The sequence below is a fragment of the Martes martes genome, assembly GCF_963455335.1.
Source record: "Martes martes genome assembly, chromosome: X".
Classification (NCBI taxonomy): Eukaryota; Metazoa; Chordata; class Mammalia; order Carnivora; family Mustelidae; genus Martes; species Martes martes.
In genome coordinates, this window is record NC_137897.1 from 103,049,933 (window position 1) to 103,075,337 (window position 25,405).

General features: G+C 45.5%; 1 protein-coding gene across 1 annotated transcript; it reads right to left on the minus strand.

Annotated features, from left to right (window-relative positions):
• Positions 1 to 3,254: 3,254 nt before the first annotated feature.
• Positions 3,255 to 19,685, minus strand: IGSF1 (immunoglobulin superfamily member 1). Its single transcript, XM_080795662.1, has 20 exons — positions 19,557 to 19,685; positions 17,230 to 17,366; positions 17,043 to 17,069; positions 16,349 to 16,630; positions 15,682 to 15,969; positions 13,539 to 13,823; positions 13,013 to 13,306; positions 12,266 to 12,544; positions 11,796 to 11,916; positions 9,818 to 9,888; positions 9,690 to 9,722; positions 9,014 to 9,304; positions 8,437 to 8,715; positions 7,540 to 7,827; positions 6,363 to 6,650; positions 5,574 to 5,861; positions 5,091 to 5,378; positions 4,699 to 4,977; positions 4,188 to 4,311; positions 3,255 to 4,033 (listed from the first exon to the last, which is right to left on the minus strand). The coding sequence occupies exons 2-20, from the start codon at positions 17,297 to 17,299 to the stop codon at positions 3,898 to 3,900; spliced, it is 4,011 nt and encodes a 1,336-aa protein (XP_080651788.1). The 5' UTR covers positions 17,300 to 17,366; positions 19,557 to 19,685; the 3' UTR covers positions 3,255 to 3,897.
• Positions 19,686 to 25,405: the final 5,720 nt, after the last annotated feature.

Consider the following 25,405-nt stretch of genomic DNA (forward strand, 5'->3'; position numbering starts at 1 on the left):
ACCCCACATCCAATCTGTTAGCGTATTCTGTTGGCTCTTGGCTCAGATTACAGCAATAATCCAACCATTTCTCATCACCACTCTGCTACTGTACTGACCTGTCTCCCCCTCTCTTGCCTGATTATAGCAATCGCCTCCTAGCAGATCTCTCTGCTTCCATCCTCACCCCTCAGTCTACTCTCCATGCAGAAGACCAAATAGTCCTTTGGAAATGTGAATCTAATCATGTCACTGTGGTGACTTCCTATTTTACTCATGGTGTAAGTCAAAATCCTTACAAAGACCTTTGAAGGTCTTGCTTGGCCTGGTTCCCACAACCTCTCTGACTTCATCTCCTGCTCTCCCTCTTACTTAATCAGCTCCAGCTACTAGGTCTAGTCACAGTTCCTCCAACTAGCCAGGCATTCTCCTGTCTCAGGGCTGTTGCACTTGCTGCTCTCCCTGATAAGAACACGCTTTACCTAGATATTAGCGTGCCTTGCTCTGCATGCCCTTCAAAAAGTAAGTCAAATGTTACCTTCTTGGTGAGGTACTCTCAGCTACCTTTTTAATTTATTTTTTAAAAAATCTTTATTTATTCATCAGAGAGAGAGAAGACAGAGCACATGCAGAGGGAGCAGCAGGCAGAGGGAGAAACAGACTCCCCACTGAGCAAGGAGCCCAGCCTGGACTCAATGCCAGGACCCTGGGATTGTGCTGAACCACGCAGGTGACCCTCAGCTACCCTTTTTAAATTGCAGCAATTTCCCCACCAGACACACACTTATGTATCTCCTTTCTCTGTTTTATTTTTCATCACATCATTTAATCACTGTTTAATATTCTATAGCATATTCTTCAATACAGTAATGGATATATAAAATATGTAAAAGAGCTGCTGTCATTGAACCTGGCAGGAATTGGGTGGACGTGAACTCTACCCGCTCTGAAGCCTGGGTAACTGAGTTAACTACATAGAGATACATTTGCAAAAGAATGTTGGCCAAACCCTGGAAGCACCACTACTGAGATATTCTGAACTCAGGGAGGACAACTCATAACTTCTGGGCATTGTAAGACTATTGTGTGTAAGAAGTAGACTCCATCTGGGTTGCGACTTGAGGCAGAACTAGAGCCAGTGAATACAAAGGGAATGTACACAGACAGACGTGGGATCAATCAAACAATTTGAAATTCTCAGCTTGTGTCATGAAGTGGTGGGTTCCTCATCCCTGGAGGTGTACAGAAAGAGACTATTAGCTCTGCTGTGAAGAAGACTGTGTACTGGGTTGGGGATTGGACCACACCTCCTTGACAATCTTTGTAGCTGTGAGATGCTCCGGCCAAAATTATGTGAGCTCAAGGATCAGGGGTAATTTATATTTGTTTTTTAAACATGGGGAGAGGATCTTTGGCCTCTGTTCCTGGCATCCCTGAGACAAATTCTGCTCCTAAAGGTTCATTCCACCCTAACAGAGATTCCATTTCCCAGAAATTACCCGATGCTAGGCTGATGATTAGAGGCCAGCCAGGGGTAAAGGGACTGATTCCCATGGCAACCAGGTTGGAAAAAAGTGCCATGTGGAGCATTGTCAGCAACAAGCTAAGGTTGCATTATAAATAGATATTTAATTCATTGAGATAGTTTGTGACGACTTCTGCATTATAAATAGATATTTAATTCATTGAGATAGCTCTGACAGCAAGTAGGAAAGTTAGCTTCCAAAGTCGTTCTTTGTCTTTAAGTATTTCACAGTTAATTGACAACTATTTTTTCCTTTCTAAAACATGTAGAACTTGGTTCTCTAAGTGAAAGAATGGTACATGTGAGTGTTTTTAGAAAACCAACTAACAGTCCAGTGTCACAATATTTCTCACTATTTGTTTCTCATTGAAAGGTTTATCAAAATTTTATCTGATTTCATGAGCACCTGTATTTAAATCTTTTCGACATAGAAGACCCCAGGTTCAATGTCTGGATTTCACAAGAGTCTTTTTTCTGTCATTTTTGCCTCATCTTCTTCCTGCTCTTCTAACTCAGAGGCTTCTCTAGATTTCAGACCTTGGCCCTCTGCTCTTTTCTTCCCCTTTCTCTTTCCCTTGGTTAACAGCTATGGTAATGGCTCCTTAACTTGTACAACCCTGCCATTAGCCTTGATAATACACTTTGGAACACCTGATGACTGGAAAACAAAATCAGATCTGAGCAAAGGACTTTTATCCTAAAACCAAGGACCAAGAACAAGCCTCCCTTTAGTGTTCAAAATGTACAGTTTGATCGAGGGTTAGGGATTAAGAATTTGAAGGCAGAGAGTAGTGCTCAGCAGAAAGCAACAATTACGTTTTGCTAAGTTCAAGTGTAAAAACACTTTTGAAATGTAATTTTTAGAAATGTGGTAAGAAATTAGGATAAGCTACTAACAGAATCTCATCAGGTGGAAATCAGAGTGAAACTTTGTACTTCTACATTCCAAAGAGCTTAATACAAATTAGTCTATAGTATTCAGTGATTCATTCTGTAAGGCTTAAGGGAAATGAAATGCATTTTTCCCCATTAAGTTGCTGGGTAAATAAGCTCCTTAATGTAAAATTTTATTTTATTTTATAATAAAATTTTATTGTAAACTGGGATAAAAAAAAGAAAACTAACTGTGTGCAGCACCCCTGTGCATTGCTCTACTGAACTGTGTTATCTTAGAATTAAACGGTGTTGGGAGGTAAGGAACTTTAAGGGTTAGGTTTGAGGAATCATGACCTCCTCTAGGACCTGTAGGTCAAGAACAGGTTTGAGGAACTAGGTAAGCCCCCTTCCCTAATCCAATCCCCCTGATGTGTACTGAACTCCCACCCATGGACCAAATGGCATGTTGATCCAGGGAGGAAGATCAGGGGTTCAGAATGCAAGCTGGTATCCATCTGGAGTCCTGGGAGCATGCAACCCCCACCCTTCCTGCTCCAAACAAACCACTTCAGCCACCTCACTTGCTTACTCACTCTCTGAGATCCCACTACCAGAGGCCCATTCTTTCAGAAAAACAAAACTCTCTTCAGGGAATGGCAAAATATTCAGCTTTTATTAATCATTTACACTTAAGAGTGAATTAATGTACACTCCATGATTGTTAGGTAAGGGCCACAAAGAACACTTCATCAATTTCAAAGTTCTGCAGAGGGCTAATCCTAATGTTTGAAAGCAGGCATATTACAGACCTAGAAGCAACACAGTGAAAAGGATATTCTTTCTTTTTTTTTACTTTATTTATTTTATTTTATTTAAATTCAATTAGGCAACATATAGTACATCATTAGTTTTTGGTGTAGTGTTCAATGATATACTTTCAATGTTTGCCCTCCTTGGGCTGAACTTGGAGGGAATATTGCCATCCATCCATCCATCCACCCATTCATCTGTGAGATTGAAGGACAAAAGGACATTCTCCTCACTGAACCATGTCTCAAACCAAATTGGGAAGTACTCTTTTGGAGCCTTCCCTCCTCCCTCACCCCATCCTTAAACTCCTTCCTTTGTGCTAGCAGCCCATGCTCTCTTATTCTGCCATAGAGGTCAGCTCCAATACAATACTTCCAAGCTATAAGTGAACAACACACCCATGGAAAAACCACTGCCATAGTTTTTGCAGTTAAATAGTGAATACTTTTTAATTCAGAATACATTTTTAACAGAATTTCATGCACCAGTAAATCAGTACAGTGAGGAGTTATAGGGGTGGGGAATCTCTCTTCAGGAAACATCTCATCCTGGTAGAGCTCTCAACTCCCAGAATCCCCTTGGCCCAGCTCAGATGATTAGTGGCCAAGGAGCAGTAGATGGGGTTGACTCCCAGTATAACCAGTTGGATTTGCAGGTCTCTGCGGATAAAAGAGAGGAGAGGAAAGCTCTTGTAAAGGAGGAGACTATTATATTGGGACTGGCAGTTCCACTGAGGTTCCCTGAGAGCCTGATGAGGGAGAGCTGGTGTTGGCGCCTGGTTCTCCTTCTTGATTACACTCTTCCAGGGCTATGGTCTGGTCTCTTCCATCTGTCTCTGAGTCCCTGTGTGGAGAAAAAGACATAACTAAGGGAGGATCCAAAACCATCAATCTGAAAATAGGTTGTGTTATGGGGCTCAGATATTTGAGGAGCATTCAGATCATTGTTTTTCCACCAGCCCTGGGTTTTTAGAAGGAGGCTGACATGAGGCATTTACCTGGTTCGGAGTCGAGGCCACTTCTTCCACTCTATGGCTAGCACCACCCCCAAAGCTACAACTACCACCACAATCAGGCTACTTCGGACAATGTTCCCCACAGTGCACTCCTGAGCAGCAGGGCCTGTGACGACAAAAGGGCAGAAACCAAGGCCATGGAGATTAGCACATATACGTTCCCCTGATCTCTTGTTGCTCCCTCATCTGGCCTCCTCCAGGGTTCCCTTGGGAGCCATGTTGAGAATGCAGAGGGGTTGATTAGAGCCAGTGCTTATGTTGAGACAGACACTGCCCTCCTTTTGGGGGTGGAAGAGGCCTTGAAAGTAGAGGCCTGCTTGTATCTCTGGGTGGATCTGAGGTCTACCGCCTCACCATCCCTAGGAGAAAGATGACCACACTTGAAGTCTCAGACTCCAAATCCTCCCTCTTCCATCTTTGGTGGTCAACATCCGGACTATCACTGGAATCCCAGGTGGGTCATGCCAGGGCCATGGAAGGATTATCCTCTCACCTGCAGCCCCCACCAGCTCCAGGGCATCGCTAGGCTCTGACCAGATATCAGGATAGGCCTGGAGGCGGTAGCTGCAGCTGTAGTTGCCAATGCCTTTTCCTTCTATGTTGTTGATGACGAAGTCCCCATCCTCTGAGAACTGCTGAGGTGCTTCTTCTCCATCATGTTCTAGGACAAATTCAACACCTGGCAGGGGTCCTCGACACTGAAGGGTGATGTCCTTCCCCAATTTGAAAATGGTGCTGGGCCAGGCTGACAGCAAAGGCTTAGGAGGTTTATCTGCAACCAATCAGGACAACCGACCAGAGTTAAAAGTGGTTTTGAACCCTCTTAGGGCTAATTACTTCAAAACTACAAAATCTAGACTATTACTGAGGTCTCCAGGACCTTACCAGTCACCCAGATCTCCAGGAAGTCACTGCGATTAGAGGCCGCAAAGGGAGCAGAGTCCAAATAATAAACACAGCTATAGACCCCAGAATCGTCACCTCTCACAGCTGGCATCCAGAAGTCAGCCCTGTACCCGTTTGGGCTCTGTTGCTCCAAAGGATCTTGAATGCCCTCCTTCAGCAGGACAAATGTTGAGTCTGGCAGTTCCCCTTGGCATCGAAAAGTCATATTTTCTCCAGGGGCCACAATGGGTCCGGGCTGGGCTAAGAGGCTGGGTTTAGGGAGCAAACCTAGAAGAAATTAACTCCTGGTCAGAGAGAGGAGGCCACTTTCCAGTGTGCCACCCCAAGAGTCTGTTCAATAAATAGGAAAGACTATTGCTTGCCTCTCCTTAACCTCTTTGAAAACCGTTTCCATGAGCCCTCTGGTAATCCATTCTCTCTTCTCTATGCTCTCACGCCTGCTCTAGAGCACCATCGCCTTACCTGTGACTATGAGTTCCAAAGTGTTGCTAGGCTGTATCTTGATAGAGCTGGTCCAGTCAGGGTGGTAGCAGCAGCTGTAACGCCCTGTGTTAGCACCAGATATATTGGTGATGGGAAATGCCCCGTCATTACTGGTGGATCCCCAGAGCTGTACTGAAGGGGCTTCTCTTTCTTTTTGTAGAATGTACCCTACTCCATGGACTGGCCCCTGGCACCAGAGAGTAACATTCTGCCCCATAGGAACCACAGAACTGGGTTCAGCAAACAACAATGGCTTGGGAAATATGTCTAAAAAGAGACCAAAGATGTAGTGAGTAAAGTTACTTATCACTCGCTGCATTAACCCTTCATCTTTCTCCTTCTGGATACAATAGTTCCCCCCTCCACGGTCTGGCCTAGCCTTCTATACTTCCTAATCCCTACTCCAGGTGTCTCTGTCCCAGTCTCATAACTTGTCTGTTCTTTTTTCCCCCATATCATTAATAGTTTATTATTTTTTCTTTCTCAAATTTTAACTTAAATTCTAGTTAATTAAATATAGTGTAATACTGGCTTCAGGAGAATTTACAATTCATCACTTACATATAACACCCAGTGTTCATCATAAGAGGTGTCCTTCTTAATCCCCATCACCCATTTAGCCCATCCTCAATCCACCTCCCTCCATCAACCCTCAGTTTGTTCTCTATCCTTTAGAGTCTCTTATGGTTTGCTTCCCTCTCCCTTTTTTTTTTTCCTTCCCATATGTTTATCGGTTTTATTTCTCAAATATATCTTGTCTGTTCTTACCAGTAACCCAGATCATAATGGGCTTGCTGAGATATGATCCCCTATTTGACATGGTTGTCTCATAGTAGACACAACTGTAGTTCCCAGAGTCCTCTGTTCCAACAGCGTGGAGCAGAAAGTCAGCTGAGTTCCCAGAAGTGCTCTGGAACTGTAAGGGAACCTGGGTTCCCTCCTGCAAGAGGGCAAACCTCATGCCTTGGAAAGCCCCTTGGCAGCGCAGGGTCACACTCTTCCCAGGAAGCACCACAGGACCTGGCTGTGCCAGAAGAATGGGTTTGGAGTAGAATTCTGAAATTCAAGAGATCACAACATGAGAGAAGCCTGCCGTCTGCTTTCTGCAGATTACTTTTTTAGCATTATTATAACAAACAGTATGTGTTTATTTAGCAAATTAAAAAATACAGAAAAAAACTAAAAAAATACAATTTTACCACTCAAAGATAACCATTCTTTATACATGTCTCTATATGTCTTTTTCATTTTTTTCTCTATGTGACCATGTCATTGTAGCTGTAATTATTTACATAATTAGGATCCCATTGTATGCACAGTTGTGTAGTTTAATATTTTTCACTTAACTTTATGTAGTAAACATTTTCCTATGACGTTAATCAGCCTTTGAAAACTATCATTTGTAATGGCTGCATAATATGCAGCTGTCATTTCAAGGTCTTTGCCCTTTCTCTGAGGGCCATCCAGCCCGCCAATCTCTGACAACCCAGTTAAAGAAGAAGTGAACATTGAGCCTAAAACTTAAGGCCAAGCCACCAAAAGATTTCAGAAATAGGGCATGTGAGCTTGGCATTGGGGATTGGACACCCCCATCTGCCTCACTTCTTTCCCTAGAAGTGAATTACTTGGCTCTCCCCTCTCCTTTGTCCCTTTTCTCTGTATTAGTAATAATAGAATCTGCTGCCTTTCATGGACTATTTACCATGTGCCAAGCACTTTCCTAAGCATTTTCTTGGTGAATTTTATTTTTATTTATTTGTTTGTTTGTTTGTTTGAGTAGGCTCCACACCCAATGTGTGGCTCAAACTCATGACCCTGAGATCAAGAGTCCTGTGCTCTAACCCGGTGACTTTTAGAAGGAGCATCTTTCCTCTCCCACTGACAGCCCTTCCACCCACTGTCCCAGGGTCAATCCTGTCTCCATCTATGTTTCCCCACTCCTGACCTGTCACCACGAGCTCCACAGGGTCACTGGGCTCAGACCAGATAGCGAAGTCATAATAGCGACAGCTGTAATTCCCTCCGTCACCGGTGCTCACTGAAATGATCAGAAAGTGAGCTTCACTGGCCCCTGGACTTGACCAAGACTTGTCACTGGATGCTATTTCACTTCCATCTTTATAAAGAATAAAGCTCATGTGCTGCTGGGGAGTGGAGCAATTGAAAGTCACTCGGGCACCAGGAGTGACCAAAGGGCTGGCCCATGTCTTGAAGAAGGGCTTGGGGTACATTTCTAGAAGGCAAAAAACAAAAACATGACACAAAACCAAATTAAGAAAAAAGATAGCTAATATAGCAAATATTGGTTCCTGGAAGCTGCTTTGTTTTCTACATCACATTCAGAAGTAGGTGCATTTAAAAATCAAGGCAAATCCACTTTGTAGATGGACTTCTCCCAGGGACTCCTGTCCCCCCACCCCTCACCTCCTCCACATGAATCCTCCCTGACATCAGGGCAGGCAAGAGAGGCTAGCTAAAACAGTGAACTGTCATGAGGGTTCTGCTGGTCCCCTGAGGCTCAGTTTGCCCATTTGGGCAAGAAAGGGAAATGGTACCTGCTTCGCCTCCCTGGAATATTTGGCCTATATCTAAATGAGATAATTGATATGAAAATAATTAGAAAAATTAAATCAACCTCCACAAACCCCAGCTATTAATAACGATTATGGCTATTAATATCGTGCAGCCAGAGGCCCTGGCACTCCCAGCGCCACGCCTGCCTGGCTCTAAGATTGGACACAGGCTCCTAGGACCAGCAGCAAAGTTTGCTGTGGGGAGAGGAGTATCTGACCCAGAGCTTTGCTTTCCCCCCTCCCCCCTCACACACCCTTTTCAGCTCTACCTTTTATGACAAGCTCTAGGGGCTCACTGGGCTCAGACCACTTGAAGGGGCGCTTTTCAGTGTGGGTACGGCAGCTATAATTGCCTTGGTCTTTATCCTCCATTCTTTGGATTGTAAAGAAGGCTTCTCTCCCAACGGCACCAAGTTGCTGGACAGGTTCCTGCACTCCCTCCTTATACAGAACAAACTCCATGCCTGCCAGCCATCCTTTGCACCGGATTTGCAGTTTCTGGCCCCGGATTGGGGGGGAAGCAGACATGACAGGTTTGGGGAGGATGTCTGGAAAAAAAAATGGGGTGGAAAAGGAGGCAGAAGTCTGGAGGTGCCTAGATGAGACACTTTGAGTCACTTTGTCAGGAAAAAAGAAATCCATCCTGGCCTGGCCTTTGGCTCATCCTATTAGCCTCCTTTCACTCTCTTCCCCACCCCCTTCCCCCATTTCAGGGCCCCTCCTCTCCTACTTGCAGCATAAGCCCGGTGGGCTCCAGGTTGCTGTGCATTCCCCCACCCTTAGGAACACTTTTGAAGTCACAGGGCACTGAGGGTCACCCCGAGAGGAACCTCTGCCCTTTCTTACCTGTCCCCACCAGCTCAAGTGCCTCACTGGGCTCCGACACAGCCATCTCCTCCCACGAATGACAGTGGTAACTCCCAGTGTGGCTCTGGGTCAGGGCGCCAAGGGGGAAGGCAGCCCGGACCTGTTCTGAGGCCGGGCGAGTTGCAATCCACCCGGTCCCGTCCTTCAGCAACACAAACTCCTTAGTTGAGCCAGAAGGGCTTCTGCACCAGAGGGTTAAGTTCTTCCATGGGGCAAAAGGGAAGTTGGTCTCTGCCCAAAGCTCAGGCTTAGGGGTTGGCATGATTATTTCTAGAAACAGCAGAGTTAATGAAGCCATCATCCCTCCTCCCTCCCCTCCCCCTTTCCTTGCCCTTGAACCCCCTACCCAGATAGATCACAGTGCCCACCTCCCCTTTCAACACAAACCCAAACTCTTTCCTTCCTTCTGTAGGTGCTGGGGAAAGGGGAAGCTTATGTCTCAGCTGAGCCTCAGAAAAGTGCAGAAGCTTGGGGGAAATTTTGCAGGCAGAAAAGCAGAGTTGGAGGCTGAATTTTGCCAGCAGCTTTAGCAAGTGCCCCTTCCTAGCTGTCCGTCCCTCCCAACCAGTCACTCCCTGGCCACTGACACTGACACTCTGTAGTTATTTCGGATCTCCAGGAAGGAATGTCCCAGTCTGGAGCAGGAAAAACTCACCAGTCTCTTCTGTCAATACCCCATTGCACAGTCCTGCAAAAGAAACTGCTGCCAGGGCTCTGCCCCCTCCCCCACGGGACTTCACCCGGCCTTCTGCCCAGGCCCCTTCCCCACCCCCTTGTACTCACCACAGCAGAGAAGGGCTGTGACTATGAAGAGCATGGTGACCCCTTGAGCTGTTCCCAGCAACCAGGCTTCTCTAGTGAGACCAGAAAAGAGATGAGAGGAGCTGCTGGGGTTAGGGGGAGGGCGGAGAGAAGGGGGCGGCAATTTATGTCATTGGCTTACTCACCATCCAATAGGGATTGGATTTGGGCAGGATAATGGGATATAATCTTTTCTGACATCGATGACTTTTCTTTTTGAGGGCCTCACCACCTACAAACCTCTTGCTCTTTCATGACCCACGTGCCCCCCGCCCCCTTCCCCCTCCTCAGCCTATATCAGATGTCAGCTCCCCATGGCCCCTGATTAGGCTGTTGCTGGAATTGAGTTGTCAGATGTGAAAATGCTTCTGTAACTCCAGCTCTCAGAACCTCTGGAGCTCAGAGTGATCGGCAGCTCTGGGTGGCGGTTGTGGGGGTGGAGGAAAAAATCCTGGGTGTTTCTCCGTCATCAAGTTTAAGTTTGGAAGCAGTTTTTATTATGGCAGTATTGGTCCTCAGACCGACCTGCCTCACCTGCCTTTGTTATGGAAGGGTTGCCTAGGCAGCCGCAGTGAATTACTGGAAGATTGTCAGTGCTGAGCTAAGCTTGTCAGAGAGTGGGATCTCTCTACCCCCACCCAGATTATGACTAGCAATGTGCAGCAGCTTCGGATTATGGGTCCTGTAGATTTAGATGATATTAAGCCAAAATTCATTCGGCAATTTGTACTTAGAAAACACTGACCCTCCTTCCCAGTCAGGAAAACGTGCTTTTCAAGCTGCTTTCTCTGAAACCTGCTTCCTAAGCTCATTCTTTGATGCAATGGTCCTGAGCTGAGGTGGGGCACTTGAAGGTACATTTGTTTTCTGACCCCTGGCTTGGAGGTTACTCCAAGGTGCAGAACTCAGGATCGAGTCTGAGGACAACTAAGCCTGGCCCCCCACTGAGACTTTTTGAAAACGCAAAGGGTGGTGGTTTTTGCAGAAGATTTAGGGGACTCCCTTCTAATTACCTAAGCCTTCTGTCCCTCAAATCCTGGTGGGAAACATGGACACACACAATGACAGTCATCATCCATTGGGTATTGAATAGTTCTAGACATAAAAAGGCCCATGATCATGGTGAGGGGGCTACAGCCAGGTGCAGAAGGTTGGGGGTAGTAGGTAAGGCCTTCAGGGACTGAGGTCCCCACCAAACTAGTAGCTCTCATTTCCCTTCCTTTTGTCAGGCAGAATCACCTGAGCCCAGGCCACGGGGATCAGGGAGAGAGGAGGATGGCCCAGGGGACACAAAAGTATCAAGGGAAATGGCAGGATGACCTGTTTGGTTCACCATTTTGAAGTTCAGAGGAAGTAGTTTGATTCCCTGGCTCAATCTACTGCCTCATCAGATGCCCATCCAGGTTAGGATTATATTCTCAGGATGCTCTGCACAGATGGTGGGAGGCCAGAGCGGCAGAGAGACTGGTTTCTATGGAGATTAGGATGGACCATGATGCTCTCTAGCCCTTGAAAGCTAGGGGTAAGGGTGAAAAGTTAGGATGGAAGTTAGATAATACCCAGGGAGACAGGACAGTCTGGCTTTTTACAAGAGAAGAAGTTCAGACTAAGTTCATTTGGGAGACATCAATCATCTCTGAGGAACAGGGTGGTTTGGGAGGGAGACTTGGACACTCTCCTGGGTGGGGGTAGGGGGACAGGGAATCAGTGAATGAGGTTTTGATTGCTTTTCCCTCTGAGAATAATGCTTCTCTACCTTCTGGCTTGGGTGCTGACTTCTCTGTGAGGTGAAAGAGGAACAGCTGGGATGAGAAAGTCTTGTTTCTTAAGCCCAGAAGGTGGAGGATACAAAGAGTGTAACCCTGTGGCTTATCTCAACTGGGGTATGACTCATTCTGAGTCTCTGGGGGGCCTGGACTCAGCTAGACTGAAGAACAGGGAGCTAGGGCAAGACAGTTACCTGATTCTGAGTCTCCGACACTTCCACCTTATCCACAGCACTACCAACAGCAAGGCAACAAGCTGTATGATTAGGGACAACCTGATAGCTTCATTCAGAACATAATTCCATGTGAGAAAGCCTGTGGCCAGAAAAGACCAGAAGCAAGTGTCTTGATAGGGAAAGGGGGAGGTGAACACATTTGGGATTGGGGTGAGGAGGAGGGAGGAGGAGCTGGTTACTGAAGGCAAAGGGAAGGTGAGACGGAGTGGCTTTATTTTTCATGAAGAATGGAAGTTTTGAAAGTTTCCTGCTCAATGCCTTTGAGTGAATATGAGACCACTCCAGGGGAAGTGTGCCCAAACCCAAGGGCCCTGATTTACATGCCCCTGACTCCCCTTTCCATAGCTTTCTGGGCACTACTTCAGGATCCCTGGGGTATCATGACCAAAGCCATGGGAGGGCAACCCTAGGAAGAGTTGTCCTCTCACCTGCTGGCCCCATCAGCTTCAGAGGCTCACTGAGATCTGACCAGATGTTGGGGTGTGCCTCTATGTGATAGCTGCAAATGTAGGTCCCTGTGCCTTTTCCTTCAGCATTACTGATGATGAAGTCTCCATCCACTGAGAATTTTTGGAATGTTGCTCTTTCTTCCCATTCCAGAGAAAATTCAAGTACTGGATGAGGTACTTGGCACTGAAGGGTAATGACCTTTCCTAGCTTGAACATGGTGCTGGGCCAGGCTGACAGGGAGGGTTTGGGGGACTTATCTGCAACCAATCCAGAAATCAGAGTTAGAATAAGTGACTTTGAACTCAGTACCACTTCCCCCAACAAGCTTCTCACCTTCCTGTTTGATCTTTCCTGTCTTTCCACTTCTACTAAATCAGTGGTCTCAAAATTTGACCATGATTTAAAACGTCTTGGCTCACTCCTCAGTACTCTAAAGATTCTTGGGTTTCTACCTTCTTTCAGGGAGACCTCATACCTATAAGTTTCCCCTGGCCAGAAGGAAAGTAACATTTCCAGGGGTCACAATGAGCCTAGGCCATGCCAAGATGCAGGGCTTGAGTAACAATCCTGGGAGAGAAGATAAGTAAAGTTTTTGGAAAAAATTCTGCACCAACTTCCTAGTGTATTTTTCCTTGGCTCGTAACTCCAGAAGGGTACAAGTCTGCTAGCTCCTTCTTAGAACACTGTAATGATGATAAATACAAATGACATTTGTTAGCACTTGCCTACAACCACGAGCTCCACAGTGTTGTGTGATGTCATCCTGATGGAGGTCTTCCAGGAGAGGAGATAGTGGCAGCTATAGACGCCAGCATCACTATAGGTCACATTATGGAGGAAGAATGACTCGTTGTCATCAGTGTTGGTGGTATCCAAGAGCTGAAGTGGTTTGTCTTCTTCTTTCTTATAGAGTGCAAGCCCCACTCCATTCACTGGCCCTCGACACCACAGGCTCACGTTCTCACCCATCTGGACCACAGGACTGGGCTGAGCAAGTAGCCAGGTCTTGGGGAAAGTGTCTAGGATGAGACCAAAAATATAAAGGGCTAGTGGTCTGACCCCCCTTTCACCACTAAGGGTTCTCTTCCTTCAGTACACCCTTGGAAAATCCTATCCTAAGCCCAGTTGTACAAATTCTGCTCCCTTTCCCAGTGTTAGCCCTGGCTGCATGATCAGGTTCTCCACGTGGCCCGGAAGGAGTTGTATATCCTTAGCCCCTAACATAGGTCCCCTGGCATTCCCCTCTCTTACCGGTCACCCAGATTTTCAGGATATCACTAAGGAGTGAACCCCTGTATGACCCATCATAGTAAAAACAGAAGTAATGTCCAGCATCGTGGATTTTCAAAGCCCGGAAGAGGAAGTATGCCTCATTTTTTATTGGCCTTTTGCGGTAAAAGAATTTCTCCAAGTCTTCAAGCCTTATTAGAGCAAAGGTCATTCCATAGATAGGCCCCTGACATCTGAGCTTCAGGCTTTCTCCAGGTGCCATAATGGGCCCAGGATACGCTGTCAGAGTTGGTTTGGGATAGAGTCCTAGAAAGGGAAGAGACCCTGAATTAGAGATAGGATGATTCTTCCCTATTATCTCTTAGTTTTATTTTCCTAGTTTTTTCTAAAGACAAGGAGTGGTAGCTGAACTTTAGCCCCTACTCCCTCTCCCTTCCTTGAAACTTAGCCTCTTCTAGGAGATAATGAAGGGCATGTCCTCTCCTCTCACCAAACTTTATCAGCTCCACTGAGCTCTATGTATAATGCTGTGTTTCAGTGGAATAGCTACATTTGTAATTGCCTGTATCTTTAGGTTCCTGAAATGCCAAATGTACTTCTTTCAACCACCCAAGAAATCAAGCTTCTGAAAATGACTTTGATTTCACCTTTGTAGAGCATGAATACTACTGCAGAAATAAAAATGCCCTTTGAACACATTAAACCCACATAAGACTCTACTTCCAACATGAGATTGGAAGAAGCCAATGAAGGATTGGCCAATAAGTCTTTGACCCAAAGAAATCTCTGTCAATGGGGTCACACCTTCTTTTCCATGTATTGTTCCCCCAAGGGGATCATACTACAAAATAGAGGGCAAAAGTTATTCTCATACCATTCCTTCTTACCCACTGCAATCCCAGGTAGACCCACCAATCTGTTATTGGAAAGATCAGCCCTGTCATATGCTCACTGAGCATTTAGGATGTGTCAGGCATCATGTAGGTCTAAGGATGTACAAGAAAAGAAGACACAGTCCCTATCAGCAAAGTGAGGGATATCAGGGAATAGTTAACCACAAAAGTGTATGTTAGTGGAATCTACTCAGGAAGGACATTCATACAACAAACATCCATACACACTGTTCAAACAGTTTTTGTTATTCAATCCTCAATAAAAAGCTATACTAATAAAATTAATATCTACCATTTATTGAGAATGTATATGCCAGGCACTGTACATATATTATATTTAGGCAAATCCTCACAACAACCCTGTGAGGTAGGCATTATTATTATACCAATTTTGCACATCAGGAAACTGAGGCACAGAGAGGCATCATACAGTAGGTTGTATAGATACTGTTATCCCATTTTAGAGTGGTGGGGGGAACCAAAGCACAGAGAGGTGTAGTGACTTGCTTAAGATCACACAGGGAGGAGGTATCAGAGGTGGAACTAGAAACCAAGATTACTGCTTCTAAGTCCAGGTTATCTTCTGTGGCACCTATTTAGACTGATGGAGGAACTAAAGCAAATTTCTAAAGGATCCAGGCCACGGGGTGGGCAAACTGGGGTGGGAGTGTGTGTCTGGCATTTGAACATTTTGGAGAGACTTCTGCTGTGTCTAGATCTTGATACTGTCTTTCTAGATCTACATACACAAGACTAAAGTAATTTGTATAAAGCCATTTCTAAAATATGAGGTATCACTTTTTGTAATTTTTGTTTACCACTGACACTAGCACAATTCTATTTTCTGTGCTTAAAAATAATAATCAGAAATACGATAAAATGCAATTAAAATGTAAAAACCAGCTTATAAGACTGCAGTGGCAGTGCCTGGCACATAGTAAGTGCTCAATAAATATTAGTCAAATGAATGAATGAAAGCATGATATTCAACAAGTAGAGAACAACAGAGCTGTGATGAGCTGAAGCTGCTGGACATTTGACTGGGCTCACTCACTAGCCTGAGTGAGCCTAGGTGATTGGCTTCCACACATCTGCCTGGTAGCCTGTGTGATTCTAATTTGCATCTCAGGAAAATATCAAATGACTCTAGCTTATAGGCCTTGCAGGGCCTAGGACCTGGCTAAAGAAAGGAAAATCAGAAAACCTGGTTCATCTAGCCATGATTCCGGGGACAACAATCATCAGACCCCAGCAGCCATAGCCACACCCACCTGCAACAATCAGCTTCAGGGGGTTGCTGGGCTCTGACCGCAGAGTGGGGAGCATCTGGATATGAGTGCGGCACATGTAAACCCCTTCACTTTCAGGTGTCATGTTGGCAATGGAGAATATGGCCACTGTCCCAGTTGGGATTTGGTAATCCACGGGCTCTGCATATCCCTCTTTGAACAGCATGAACACCAAATCCTGCAGCCAGCCATGGCAGAGTATGTTAACATTACATCCAGGAAGAGGGGAGGTCTCAGCTTGGATCCAGAAGATGGGCTTGGGCAGCTGGCCTGGAAGGAGAGAATGAACTGGAATTCAGGTAGAGCAAGGACAGCACTGCTCAGTGGGCAGGAGAGGAGAGCGCTACTTAAATGAGCATTCTCTGAATAATCCTTATTTACCACCCTTCTTTCCCCCTATCTGGGGTCTCCCCTATGTTGAGAACTTGCTCTCTAGATCTGTCCCAGAGACTGCATCCTCATCTGCATTGCCAGTAGAGAGTAGGCACTTACTAACTGTGGAATGCTTGCATGTACGCATTCATGCATTTAAGGTAAATGAATGAATAAATGAATGAATGAATGAATGAATTAAACAAATATTGCTCTGGGAAGATTTGAATTTCAGGAGCTGGAGTTTATTCTTGATTATCTATTACTGTCTTCTTACCTGGTGCCTCCAACTCTAAAACTTTACTGGGCTCTGACCAGCCTGTCTCCTTCCAGTAGCAGCACCTGTAGAGACCTGCATTGGACTTAGTAAGGGCACCTATAGGGAATGAAACTTGGAAGGTCTTGGAGGAAGGGCGGATCCAAGTCATTTGTGTCTTATCCTTCAGCAGCAGAAACTTGCTTGAAATCCGAGAGGGGCTTTTGCACCAAAGTGTGATGTTCTCCCAAGGGGCCTGGGGGTAGTTGGTCTCTATCCATAGCTCCGGTTGAGATTGCAACACTGTCATACCCAAAGATCACAAAGATATGAGCAGTCCAACCCTCTCCCTCCCATAACATGCCTTGCAGTGTCCCTTAAAATTAGCCCTGACCCAGTTTCTTCTTTTTGTCTTCCCTTGGGAATAAGAGTGTCTGCTTGTGTGGGGGGTGGGATAGGGCCCCTAGGATATTTGTTTGCGGGATTCAAGTGAGTTGGGGAATACAGTGCAAGTTTGGCTTCCATTCCACCTGAATTAAAGTTTTTTACTTTCTGTGGGAAACCAAGTCATGAAGTGAGGGGTTCTGGCCCCCAACCAGCTCAATCTGGGAATTATCTTTGTGGTCTCAAGGTAGTTATATCCAGGGCCATGGAGGCAGCTGATGTCTTGGAACTTCCAGGAAGGAAGGTACCTGAGGTGGCAGGACTCACTTACCTATTGATGTCATACCCAGACTCAGCCCTGAAAAGAGAGATAATGGTAAAAAAAAAAAAAGGGCCCCCATGTTGACCCCACCAACCCTCAATTCTCAATACTCTCTTCTTTCTCCCTCCCCAAAGTTCCCAGCAATAGGGGTACCTGTGACAGGGTCACCTGCCCCTCACCCCTTCCTTGTACTCACGAATGCAAAAGAGCAAGACACTGAATGTCCACAGCATGGCGGACCGTTCCCCCAGCCTGTCCAGGGTCATGGGGCCTCTGGTGCTCAATGTGCACTTCAAGTCTGGAAGGACTTTGTCCCTCAGCAGGTGGTGAAATCTAAAAGCAGAGTTGTTTTTACTCAGCAGACTTGTCCTGCTCCTCAAAGTTTAGTTTGGATCAACCCTACCTTCCACTCGTTCAGAAGCATGAAAGGTACGACAAGGTTACCTTGCCCCTTTTCTCCACCTACTTCTCCTTGCACCCAAGGTCTTTGCTGGCATCTAAGATGTCAGATCTGTTGAAATGTCTGTACAGCCCTGGAATCTCAGAGGCTCAGAGGGTGACCTAATCCAGGCCAGAGGGGAGCCCTTGGGAGGAGAGAGATGGGAGATGTAGAGAGTTATCTTTTTAGATCCTGTATTTTATATATATATGGTCTGTGTTCTCCAACAACCTAGCAAAGGAGGCTTTCCTGCCATCCCCATTTTGCTGACAAGGAAACTGAGGATTAGAGGGGGTATATTTAATTTGCCCAAAGTTAAAAGATTAAATACCAGATATTAATATAATAACTCCAATGTCTATTCTCTAAAACTGGTATTTAAACACCCCCTTTCTTTCCTTTCTTCACACCTTTGATCTCATATCACCCAGGCCTCCCCTTCTGTGGATTGCCTCAGATGCAATATTACTCTCATTCTTAACTCTTACCCCCCAAAGCTCAAACCCCCATCTCAAGTAGATGTTGGAGAATCAAGCTACTTGAGTTAATTAATGTAAGGTGTAAATGATGTATTTGCTGCCCGTAATTTATCAGCATTTTTGTTCATTGGTCCTAAGGAAATATGGTAAAGATATCTGAATTCAGGAAAGCCTTTTCATTTTCCAAAAAAATCACTATTAACTATATGTACACTAGATAGACCCTTTTGGCTTTCTTGCCTCTTCTCCACCACTGCACCCAAAGTATCCTTTTGCCAAGGGAAGGTGTATCCCTACCACACAAACTCAAACTCAAGCTAACTCTCCTCCACCAACTCTATATTCAGAGTCTGAGGTCCTGGCTGTTTCACCCTATCTCAGTAGAGTGGGGGTAAAGGCAACTCCCAGAACAGAAAAGGGCTGATTTCCCTTGCCAGAACGGATAGCAGCAGTGTAGCCTCGAATTTGCTCCAATGTTAACACTGGGTGGAATGGCGGAGCAAAAAAACAAGAAGATTCATTTTAAAACATCTGGGCTGTGGGGAACAGGTGGATCTCCAAAGATCCAAGGAAACAGTTACCTTTTGCATTTCTGGATGCTCAAATTACCCTCTCTGAAATTTTCTTATCAGTAAAGTTGGGGAGTAATGCCTACCTAGGATTGTTTTTGTGTTGGATCAGAGATAATATATGTACAGGACACATGGTAAACATTTCATCACAAGGTGGCTATTTTTTTTCTTACCCAAGGGGTATTAACCTGGTGTAGGACCCTCAAGATGCTCTTTCATCTCAGCTCCTTGTCCCCCACTCTCCTTAGACCGGCCTAGCCCAGGCCTGGGTTTGAGTTCCATCCTGTTGCTTTGTTCCCCCAAGGATTTATTGGTGAAGCCAGGTTCTACTGCCAAGGGAAAGGTTCAACCTGGGACTCTGCCCAGAAATGCCAGCTGAGATTCCAGGCTTGCCACTTAGACCCCTAAACCAGGGTTTTGCCTCCTGGGGACTTGAGTGGAAGGAGGGAAGGGGGCTTCTCAGCACGGCTAACCACTCTCCAATCGCTAAGGAAACCGTACCATTTACCTCCAGCCCAAAAGGGAATGTGGGAAACAGCAGCAAGCTTCAGGTTAATTGGACACGCCCATTTTTGGCCTTTCACAACCCCACCCCCACCGCCAACTTCCACAGTCTAGTCCTTTTACCCTCTCCTTCTACTCCACCCCAAGCACTTTCCCCACCCCTAGGCAGCGCCGCAGTGCTTTTGAGGGTGACATACCCGAAATGTCTAATGGCTTGCCCCCTGCATAGCTCTGAGGACTCCAAGAATCAAAGGGGTTGGGCTCGGCAGGGTGCCGGGTACATGCTTCGCTGAGGGTTTGGAGGGAAGACTGAGAAGGAAAAGGGAAGGTATTTACAGTGCCCAGAGATTCTTAGCGAGGCAATGCTGGATCCGTGGAGGGACGGAGAAGGGGAGGGATGGACTGGGGAGCAGTTTGATTTGCTGCAATTCGTTACAGCAGGGAGACTATTTCGGGGCTTTGTTTAGGATCTGAGGGATAGTATTTAATCTTCAGCCACTGGGCAATGCGCTCATTTGCAGGTACTTACGGTAGCTGAAGGCCCGCTCCGCCGTTGGAGATCCTCCAGTGAGCTCCCCCAGATGCAGCAAACTGCCGGGCATGAGAAGAGCTGTCTAAGGACAGCCTCTAGGGCTCCGCGCCCCGCCTCCCTCTCTCCCCCGCCTGCTTGCTGGTCCGCTCCAACCTCCTCCCCTCCCTCCGCCAGGCTCTGGAAGCCCACCTACAGGAACTCTGCATGACACCTGCAGTCCTCTGACGACCCGGATTTCTATGCCCTTCCCAGCTCTCTGCCTCTCCTGACTCCCCGCAGAGGTTGCTGGAGCCAAATTCAGGCCCCTGCCCCCTCTCCTGTCGCTGTGAGTTTCACTGGGTCACTGTATTCTGGAGGGGAGAGGGCCAGCTCTTCAGACTGCCAAAGCTGTAGATCCCTCCTCTGCAGATCCCCAATGCCTTTAAAGGGATCTCGGGTCTTCCTCTGCCCATTTAATGGCCCACTTATGCATAAACATGGCCACCATGGTTTAAATGCCTCTGGGCCCTGGGCAGCTATTAGTTCTAATCTTCCTAGCAACCCTAGGAAATGTGTTACTTCCCTCAGTTTTACAGATGAGGAAACTGAATCTCAGAGAGGGTTAAGAGACTTGGACAGCCTCCAGAGTCCAGCTTGGGATAAAAGCCCAGGCTTTAGAGACATACTAATCTAGATGTCAGTCCAGGTTCCACTATGCAATAGCCGAGTGACCTGAAGAAAGTGAGTTAAACTTGTCTGAGTCCCAGTTTCCCCATCTGTAAAAGAAAACAGCAGAAGCGGTTGCATGGGGCTTTGTTGGAATCACGCAAGTCAAACTTCTAACAGTATGCCCGGTACCTGGTAGGTGCTCAATAAATGGGACCTGCTGCCACCAGTACTGTTATTAATCTGTAAAGCGTTCCCCACATGTCCTAGAGTAACATGCTTTCAATGATGTAGACAACCTTCCACAAACGTAGTTGGTCACGAAAGACTTTTTGAAGTGAGAAATGTATGGATAAGATACTAACCAAAGCTCCTGACGTATATCATGTGATGGGATTAAAGTGCAGCATCCAATAAACTGGCAGATCAAATGATCATCGTAAGAAAGAGCCAAATTAATGATAGAAGATTACAAATTATCTAAAGGAAAAAAATACTGCAATTTAAGAGCAAACCACATAAAAATAAAGCGACAGCTCTTTTTAACGGACAAATTGAATATCATCTCTTTGTGCATCAAGTAAGATCAGTTGTGGCTTCCTGGCATCCTTTGTTCCTACACACCATTATAAACTGCAGATTCTCCCCCAAGGAATAGCATAGCCATATGAATATGAATATGAATATGAATATGAATATAGATAGATATTTTGGGGGGGAGCAGGTTATTTAAACTTTCCAAGACTCAGTTTTTATTTGTAAAATGGGGATAATAATTGTACTTACTATTACACAGAGTTTGGGGTCGTATTGAAAAACAATCCCCCTGTAAACCACTCCAGAGTGCCTGGGCCACAGCAAGCCTCCACTAATTCAACAAACATTTGTTGAGTATTTCCTTTGTGCCATGCATTGTCCTACCAGCTGATGGTTTAGAAAGAGTGGCAGTTTCTGCTCTTTGATTTCTTGTTTTTATTCTTTAGTTTCTCCTCCTAAGGAGTTTGTAGTCTAAGGATAAACAGTGGTGGAAAACATGCAAGAGATATCCAAGGAAGGAGGTGCCACGAGAGCCAGAGGATTGCAATAGGAAAGAGCAGCAAGGCCTGGAGAGCTGCAAGCAATTTGCTGTGCCTAAACTAGGACAGTAGAGCCAGTGAAGGAGGGGGGAATAAAGGTTCCAGAAACATCTGAAAGGTAAAATTGGCTCAACATGATGATCATTTGGAACTTGGTAGTGATAGTTACTATCTGTCAGTATAACCCGTGCCAGTTTTCAAAACGTGTGTATAGAAATCACTATGATAGTACCAGGCACTAAGTACTTTATAAATCTTGACTCATTTCTCCCCATAACAACACTATGGGATAGCTATCATTATCAGCCCCATTTTACAGATGGAGAAACTGAAACACAGTCAATTGAGCAAATTGCCCAAGGCCAACAGAGCCAACAAGTGGCAGAGCTAGGATTCACATCCAGCCAGTTTGTATTTACAGTCCCATGTTCTTTATTGTCTTGGTTTTAACATATCTATAAATCCGTTTTATATAGAAAGGATTTCTAAAACTTTTTATGCAAAATAAGTGAACCTCTTAGCTCTTTCATGCTTTCTTTTTAATGAAGTGTAATTGACATACAACATTATATTAGTTTCAGGGGTACAACATAATGATTCAATATTCGTGTATATTTGTGTACTGTAATCCCATGTTCTTTTTTTTTTTTAGATTTTATTTTTATTTATTTGACAGACATATCACAAGTAGGCATAGAGGCAGGCAGAGAGAGAAGGGAGGAAGCAGGCTCCCTGCTGAGCAGAAAGCCCGATGCTGGGCTCGATCCCAAGATGCTGGGATCATGACCTGAGCCGAAGGCAGTGGCTTTAACCCACTGAGCCACCCAGGCGCCCCTCCCATGTTCTTTTTAAAAAATTTATTAATCTATTTATTTATTTGAGAGAGAGAGTACGTGGTGGGGGGGAGGAAGGCAAGAGGGAAAGGGAGAAGCAGACTCCCCACTGAACAGGGAGAATTGAGCCCAACAGAAGATTACACTCCATTCCAGGACCCTGAGATCAAGACCTGAGCCAAAGGCAGACACTCAACCAAATGAGCCACCCAGGCGCCCTGCAATCCCATGTTCTTAACCACTACCCTAGGCTACCTCTACATTGGATGTTTAGAATGAAAAAACTAAACATAATAAATTAATAAAAGCCCAGTGATGGGTATTAAAGAGGGCATGTATTGTATGGAGCACTGGGTGTTAAACACAAACAATGAATCACGGAATACTACACCGAAAACTAATGATGTACTGTATGGTGACTAACATAACATAATAAAATAAAAAAACTGAAAAACCAGATTGTACTTAGTAAAATAGAAAATCACCGATCAAATGTGCTGTTAATAATGTAGGAAAAAGGCAATGATAGTGTACCCCTGCTCTCTGCAAGTCCTTGGGCTAAAGCTTGTGCTTTGGACCAGCAACCTGAATCTAGACTCAGATTCCCCAGTAAAATTGGCTGTGGAAGCCTGCAAAATGTCTTGGGACTCTGTAGGTAAGAACATGATTCACCCTCACCTGTTGTTCTGGGACACTATGAAATATTGAAGGGACTTATTATTCAGGTTTCTTGGATGCGAACTCATTCAAACTATGGCTGGCACTTGAGATAGGAGAGGTTTCATCTCTAGGCTCCCTCTGTGGGTCTTGAATCTTGCAGCCTGCCTGCAGAAAGAGAAACAGTCTCTGGACAACAGAGAAAACTTGAGTGACTCAATATTTTAAAGCTGGTGATAGGGGCCAAGCAAGTCTAGGACTGAGACTTAGCTAGGATAGAGTTCTTGACTTTGGCTCTGCTGACTTTCCCCCGTCAGGAATCCATTGGGCCTGTGGCTCTGTGACTCTGAATCTTACACACACCAAGAAATCTGGGGTTCTCTCCTGGTTGGTTAGAGTCGGCTGGTACTAAACAATTCTCTTTCATGGAATGTTTTAGGAATGATCAGTCTCATTCCTAAGGATCAGAAACCCCCCCCCCCATCCTCCATTCCCTTAAACTGGCCAGACGGATATGAGAGGGCTTGTATGGGACCTCCCAGCCTCACCGTCCTGGGGCAGGTGTGATACCAGAAAATATTCCAGAGCCATACCACTTCTCACTTTCACATCTTGAACATGGGGGCTGGAATAGGGTTTCTTTTGCCAAAGCTTCAGAATCACTTCTTATGGATTATGAGACAACTGTTAAACATAATATTTTATTGAGTACATACTATATACATTGAAGTAAATTGTGTGGTTGAGTGTAGAGGAGGGACTAATGTAATTTGTAGGAAAGACTTTTCTAAGTTCCAAATACTCTCAGTTTAGAAGACAAGAGCAACTCTCTTACAAAAGCATAGTGAGAACCAGAAGAGTGCTAGAAAAACTTCAAGAGAGTGGGGCTCGAAAAAGGAAAGGCATCAAGGGCCAGATACTGCACACAGAGTGGTCTGGGAGTCTTTCTCCATAACTGAGTCCAGTGTAGGAAGAAGAAATCTTTTTAGTATATGTGCTGCCGAAGCGAGCACGGAAGAAGAAATCTTTTTAAAGTTAAATCTAACTTACAGTAGTCCAGGCAGGAGAAGCACAGGGCAAAGCTGACCTCTTCCCAGTGATGTAATGGAACTGGCTAGCCTTGGCTCAGGAGAGCTGAATGCATACACCTCATCCCAACCCAGCATTCAGTAATATTATTTTGGCACCTTAAAATTGGCTATGGCCAGAGAATTTACAGGACTGAATAAGCAAATGCTACAAATCAGTTTGGGTTTTTTTCCGCCAGAGAGCTGTTTGTTAAACGTTTACTAGCAAACCACTTTCTCTCAGTTTTATGTTTTAGGACAGTGATTCTCACTGGCAAACAGGAACTACCAAGAATCCTGACAATTTTCTTACACCCTCAAGAGAGCCATGAGCGTTGTGGCCCCCTCCCCCCACCCCCCACTTCACTGCTGTGGCAAACCACCTGAGGACTGTGCCAGACCTTTAGAGTACTCGGTGCGTTCAGAAGGTTGCTAATATTTTAGCACCCCTTTCCCTCCCTAGTAACCCCTCAACCATCACCCTCTTTTACAAGGGAAAGGGTATGTGAAGTAGATAAGTAAGCAATTAAGGGGGGAACTAGACAAGTGGTGGTCTGGGACAGTGGGGAGATCCAAGAAGACAGATTAGGTTCCCACAGCAAGACCTGGTTGAGGTTTGAGCTCTGGAGGTGGGAGGCACCTCCTTTTGGTGGTAGAGATGGAAGCTGGGGCCTGCCCACAACTTGAGTTTCAACTTATCCTTTGTCAAGCATTTCAATTTCTAAGGGCACAGTTTGGGGCACTAAGTCACTTCCAGAATCTATAACTGAGGGTATTTTCAGGACCTTGAGGGAAGATTCCTAGAATAAATAAAATATAAGTGATGAACCAGAACTGAAACATTTAATCAGAGCACACATTGTGAGCCACGAGGCATTGTGAGCTGGAAGACAAAGAGGCCTGCATGATCAGGCTCCCAGTGCCTGTCACAAAGCAAACCAACAGTGTGATTACCCAGTTGAATTTAACTTAAGGTTAATGGGTGGACAGAGAAAATGAGGTTTTGTCATGTTCCAGTCTAGCAGGGCCACAAGGCTCTGTTTGGTCTATGTAACATTCACCAAAAAGGTAGACTACTGACCCAGTGTTCCCTACCATAATCCTCCTAGTGTCACAAGTTGCCTTTTATTTATATGAGAAACAGAGAGAAGATGCATGTGAGCTTATATGTTGTCAGTGTCTGGGTACATGGGAGTAGGGTTTCAGGGATAGATGGATAAAACAAAGGCGGGCTCTGAGGGTAGGCTGCAAAGTATTTCAGTGTCCCCTTTTCTGGTGTTGGATGAAGTTGATGGCCCCAGAAGGAAAGAGGTGGGCCCAGCCCCACTGGCTGGTGTGGGCAGGCAGAGCGGCTCCTGTGAGTTTAGGTCTGACATAGGCAGGATACTTTGAAGTGCCAGTGCCAGAAAAGCTTTTTTTCTGCTTCCAAGCCTATCTTGCCTCCAAGTCTGTCCAAACTGTAGGCATTTTCATGGGTTGGAGAGGAGGAGGAAGAGGGAGGGACTGCTGTTTGGGAACTTTTAATCACTTGTCCAAAGGAAAGTGTAGAAGTCAACAACAGGGTTCTT